At 37.6% G+C, this 6,027-nt stretch overlaps 1 protein-coding gene across 1 annotated transcript; it reads left to right on the forward strand.

Moving 5' to 3' along the window:
- Window positions 1-728: 728 nt before the first annotated feature.
- LOC101425199 (vomeronasal type-2 receptor 116-like) lies at window positions 729-5,745 on the forward strand. The gene is made up of 3 exons (XM_058289242.2): window positions 729-971; window positions 2,027-2,150; window positions 4,832-5,745. The coding sequence occupies exons 1-3, from the start codon at window positions 729-731 to the stop codon at window positions 5,743-5,745; spliced, it is 1,281 nt and encodes a 426-aa protein (XP_058145225.2).
- Window positions 5,746-6,027: the final 282 nt, after the last annotated feature.

Below are 6,027 nucleotides of genomic sequence, written 5' to 3' on the forward strand. Positions count from 1 at the left end.
AAGGACAACCACCACACCATGGAGCCTAGAGTGATTACAACTGAAAGTGGGAGGATTGCATCCAGCATCCATGTGGAATCTGAGCCTCCTCTTGACATAGAGGTGCAATGGACACAACCAATCCACTGTCCACATAGAAGAGGTGACATTGGATTGGGAAAAGTGGACATGGTGGCTGATGGGTATGGGGAAAGGCAGGAAGAGATGAGAGGTGGAGGCATCTTTGGGACATGGAGCTGCCCTGGATGGTGCTTCAGAGGCAATCACCGGACATTGTAAATCCTCACAGGGCCCACTGGATGGAATGGAGGAGAGTATGGGCCATGATGTGGACCATTGACTATGAGGTGCAGAGGTGCCCAAAGATGTACTTACCAAATGCAATGGATGTGTCATGATGATGGGAATGAGTGTTGCTGGGGGGGGGGGGGAGAGGTGGGGGGGGTGGGGTTGAATGGGACCTCACATATATATTTTTAATGTAATATTATTACAAAGTCAATAAAAAAATAAATTAATTAAAAAAAAAAAAGAAGATGCAGCAAATAGACACAGAGAACAGACAACCAGGGTGGGGAGTGGTAAGGGGAGAGAAATAAATAAATAAATAAAATCTTAAAAAAAAATAAAAAGAACACTGACTCGGAAAAAAAAAAAAAGAAAAGGAGGTTTGCTTCATGGGTATGACCTTCAGTCTGTAATTTGAATCCACTTGATATTTCAAAACTATGCCTTCCTTCCAGCTTCACCCACTTCTGAGCAAAATCCAATTTATAAACAGTGCTGGTGATTATGTGTCCTTAGATGAGGAAAGAAATTTTATGGTGAAGTATGATATCGTGAACACCATAAATTTCCCTGCTGGTCTTGCCCTCCACATTAAAGTGGGAGAATTTGTCTCCAATATTTCACATCATCAAGGTTTGATCCTCCATGAAGAGATGATCGAGTGGCCTGTTGGATTTAAAGAGGTATGACACCATGTCAATGTAGGGTTTATTTATTATACAGTTATCTCAACACTCTCTTCATATTAGATTAACTTTTCACCCCTTGATCTCGGGACTAAATTCATAAATTAAAATGAATTTCTTGACTTCATATTATGCAATCACACAGATATTTTGAGAACTTGCCTTTAAACTATCAGGTATATAATCTATAATCTTTCATTTGGAATTAAAGTACAATGCAGCATGTGAGTGCATACACTGACAGGCTACATTAATTAACCTACTAATTTCCTCTGGGGTCTTGAGAAGACTAAATCATGTATGGATGATCCTTATTAGAGGCATTATAAACATTAATAGAATACACAATTAAAATGTCAACTCATATCCACAATTCACATTTTCCTGTGGTCATTTCAATACCACTCAGTACCAAAGTTCATTTGTCTTAATGGACCATGAATTTCATCTAGTCTTTCCAAGGTTGAAAAAGCAAAGGGAATTTTGCAGGTGATTTGTTAAACTAAAGAGCCTTTGTCTTTAAAGTCCAGGTGAGTTTCTGCAAATTGGTGGCATACTGGGAAATAAAAACCCAGAACGGGATTAATCACATTCTTATTGTTTTTCTCTATCTGGTCTATATATTTTACACAATTCATCTTATTAATGAGATCACTTTTGTAATTGTGTTTTCCTCTCTAGAAATTAATGTTTTCTATTCAGACACTTATGACAAGGCAATATTATTATGCTTACAACACCCTAGTACCACCATTATAATAAGCCTTGTTTAAAAGTCTTTTTCATCATGCACTTAAATTATAGGAGAGTGAAACCAAGGTGATGTTACCAATGATATGTGAAATAAAAATATTCTGATACATTAGTACATTGTTTGATTTTTGTATAAAGTTAATGTCCATGTAATATCAACATGTTAGAGATTGGAGTGAAACTTGTTTACAAAATAGATGAGAAATTGTTTTCTCTTATTAGGAGATAAATATAGATGTTTCCTCATAATTGGTAATATGTCCAATAATATGACCAATAATTGTCTCTTTCTTCTGCAGACTCCTCAATCTGTATGTAGCCAGAGTTGCCATTCAGGGTTCAGGAAACTTCCACAAGAAGGAAGGCCTGTGTGCTGCTTTACTTGTGTTTTATGCCCAGAGGGAGGCATTTTGAATCAGACAGGTATGAAAATATGTAACCAATCTATAAAAATACCTGAGAAGTAGTCAATATAAAGGAAACAAAAGAATATTCCATAAGGTCCTAAGACACCATTGTTCTCAGTTTATGCAGTCACTGATCATTTTCACATATCCATGTTATAATCACCAGGGTTACTCATGTTGGTTAAAGTCTCTTATGGCTCTGCTCATTCAATTAGGCTTAACTGTGGCACAGATTTGAATAAGCATTTTTTCTTTCATTCCAGTGCTTTGTGATACAGCCTTAGTCAATGATCTCATGGTGGATCATACTAACATCTAGAAGGTAAGGATCATCAGGGCACTTGTGAGTATCTTGAAGATTTTAGTTATGCAATTTTTCATGTGATAAGGACAGAGCTGGTTCATATACATTTTTGGAAGAGTTTTATTACTTTATTTATCCTCTCTTGAAAAGAATGAAATGTACTTGTAATAAATGAGTGTATCAATTTATAAATAAATGTTTAATTAATTAAAGCATGAACTTAGCCCTCAGGAAGTTTATAATATAATGCAGAAAAAAATATTTTTATACACATACATATATATATATATGTATTTGAAGTGAGGTCACAAGATCCTAATAAAAGTTATCATTTGGCACACTCAATTGTGGCTGCAACATATACATAGATCTCAAATATACCTATATAGGAGATATAAAAATAAAACATGCATTGTGAAATATGTGTGAAATATGGAATGGTTAATTAGTGACTAAATTTTTCAAAATACAAAGTCAAGTACTGTAATGATTTGAATTTCTCCATAAATACTATACAATTCCAACCATATAGTCATGACCATATTAACATTAAGAACATTTTAGTTTCAATCACTTGGGAGAGAATGAATAGATATTTTTGGAAATGAACAAGCTAAAACAAATACTTACTTTTCTCATAAAGGATTTGCCATAACAAATAAGGATGTAAACCAAGAAGGAGAAATAGAAGAAAAACAACAATACTGGACACACAACCGACATGCACATGCTTATGTGTGCAGAGCAAGCCTCTTAAAGAATAAAGTCAGAATCCAAAGGCAGTCACTGAATCAAAGAGAAATGAATGGGTATCTGAGAAACATAGTTGTGAGAAAGAATTAACTGATTGTTTTACACTTTTCTATTATTTCATGAATATCTCCTCTAAAAATGAATGAAGAACTTTAAATCAGAAGTCAACAAAATATGGCTTATTGACACAATGACATGATAAATTATTTCTGAAATGATTATTGCTACAATACCCATATTATCTGTGCTACAAAAACAGAATTACATAGTTGAAATAGAGAAACTATTGCCTGCATGGAGATCAAATATATGCTAAATGATTACCTAAAATTACAATCTCAAAATTTTAAAAAATATTTACCAAACCTTGCATTAAGAATTCGATGAATTATAATTAAAAAATTTTTTTAAAGATTTATTTATTTATTTCTCTCCCCTTCCCCCCCCACCCTGGTTGTCTGTTCTCTGTGTCCATTTTGCTGCATCTTCTTCATAATTAAAAATTGTACCTCATTCTGCAATAAAATGATAATAATTTAAAATCCCCCAGAAATAATCTCCCAAACAGCATCCAAATAACCTTGAAAAAATAATTTGGGAAAAGTACTTTGCAAAAGTAGTAAAATAAATGAAAACTGAATGCTAAGTGACTCTCTCTAACATATGTTAAAATATATACATGTAAAAAACAGTAATCAGTAGAAATTAAGGTAGTGATAAAGGTTAAGATATCCCAGAGAAATAACTAAATCTACTTTTCCTCACTCAGTGTGATTGTGAAAAAGGAATTCATTAACTCTGATAGTTTTGGAGCAATGTTATAAAGCAATAACAGGGCAGTGGGCTTGGCCCAGTGGATAAGGCATCTGTCTTGGACCAATGGTTAGGGTGTCCGTCTACCACGTGGGAGGTTCGCGGTTCAACCCCTGGGCCTCCTGACCCATGTGGAGATGGCCCACACACAGTGCTGATGCACGCAAGGAGTGCTGTGCCATGCAAGGAGTGCCCTGCCATGCAGGGGTGTTCCCCGTGTAGGGGAGCCCCACGTGCAAGGAGTGCACCCCTTAAGGAGAGCCGCCCAGCACGAAAGAAAGTGCAGCCTGCCCAGGAATGGCACCGCACACACGGAGAGCTGAAACAACAAGATGGCTTAGCAAGAAGAAACACAAATTCCCGTGCAGCTGACAACAACAGAAGCGGACAAAGAAGACGCAGCAAATAGACACAGAGAACAGACAACCGGGGTGGGGTGGAAGGGGAGGGAAATAAATAAATAAATAAATCTTTTTTAAAAAATGCCAATCTTTAAAAAAAAAAAGCAATAACATAAAGACCTTACCATGTGGCAGGCACCACAGACAGTAGTGAAATGAGGGAGAGGCAGCCATGTCCTGGGTTGACATCACTAAGCTAACAGATGAGCCAATCTAGACTCACCAAATGCTGAAGACTCGTTTTGATTAAGATATCACTTATCTGCAGCTGAAAACATTCTTCCTTGGTCAGGAATGGAGAATTTTACAATTTTTTTTGCCAGAGTATTCACCAAGAGATCAGTACCCAACTTCAACAACAAAGTGACCATTTTTAAACATGAAAATGTATGACACTGAAATGCTGAGTGTTTGCTTTTTCCTCAGATGCACAGCACTGCGTCCAATGCCCAGCTGAAGAGTATTCAAACACTGAGAGAAATCGCTGCGTCTCAAAGGTGGTGACCTTCCTGTCTTTACAGGATACATTGGGTGTGCTTCTAGCCTGCACAGCTCTTTGCCTCTCTCTTGTCACAGCTGCAGTTCTGTGGGTCTTTATGAAGCATAGAGACACTCCCATTGTGAAGGCGAATAACCGAGCTCTCAGCTACATCCTGCTCTTCTCCCTTCTCCTGTGCTTCCTCTGCTCCTTACTCTTCATTGGCCGTCCCAACACAGCCACCTGCATTCTTCGTCAAGTCACCTTTGCAGTTGTGTTCACTGTGGCTGTTTCCACTGTATTGGCCAAAACCATCACCGTGATTCTGGCATTCAAAGCCATGAAACCCAGAAGAACAATGAGATGGCTGCTGACATCAGGGGTTTCTAACTCTGTCATTCCCATCTGCACCTTGATCCAAGTGATGATCTGTGGAATCTGGCTGGGAACTTCTCCTCCTTTCATTGACATAGACACACACTCTGAGCCCAGAATTATCATCATTGAGTGCAACAAGGGCTCTGTGCCTGCCTTCTACTGTGTCCTGGGCTACCTGGGCTCATTGGCCCTGGGAAGCTTCATTTTAGCTTTTCAGGCCAGGAACCTCCCTGACACCTTCAATGAAGCCAAGTTCTTGACGTTTAGCATGCTTCTGTTTTGCAGTGTGTGGGTTACCTTCCTCCCTGTCTACCATAGCACGAAGGGAAAGGTCATGGTGGCTGTAGAGATTTTCTCCATCTTGGCTTCCAGTGCAGGATTACTAGGCTGCATCTTTGCCCCCAAGTGCTATATTATTCTGATAAGACCTGATAAGAATTCTTTGAAACAATTAAGGGGTAAAATGAATTCCACAAGGAAATAGTGATTGTAAGTTTTATATCATAAATCTCTATCATATTTTCAGGCTTTGGAGCAACAAACTGCCCTGAATTTCGCATCTTGGTATTACAAAATAGTGAAAACTGCTTTCCATCTTTATTTGACACAAGTATCCTGGTCATTATTATTATTTTACAATACTCAAAGAGTTGTTATATTTTAGGAAAGAAAATCTTGGGACAAGAACAATGATGGAAATGATGGAAATGGAGAACTTCAGCTAGAGGTGAAAAATATATCAAAGGGAATAAGTTTATTTGGGCTC

Source organism: Dasypus novemcinctus, chromosome 27 (genome assembly GCF_030445035.2).
Source record: "Dasypus novemcinctus isolate mDasNov1 chromosome 27, mDasNov1.1.hap2, whole genome shotgun sequence".
Classification (NCBI taxonomy): Eukaryota; Metazoa; Chordata; class Mammalia; order Cingulata; family Dasypodidae; genus Dasypus; species Dasypus novemcinctus.

What these genes read in the sequence shown, in the direction of transcription:
- LOC101425199 (XM_058289242.2), top strand. Translation starts at nt 729, where the DNA reads ATGCCTTCCTTCCAGCTTCACCCACTTCTGAGCAAAATCCAATTTATA. An exon ending in GGCCTGTTGGATTTAAAGAG is followed by an intron (nt 972 to 2,026) that starts GTATGACACCAT and finishes TTTCTTCTGCAG; the next exon opens with ACTCCTCAATCTGTATGTAG. An exon ending in AGGCATTTTGAATCAGACAG is followed by an intron (nt 2,151 to 4,831) that starts GTATGAAAATAT and finishes CTTTTTCCTCAG; the next exon opens with ATGCACAGCACTGCGTCCAA.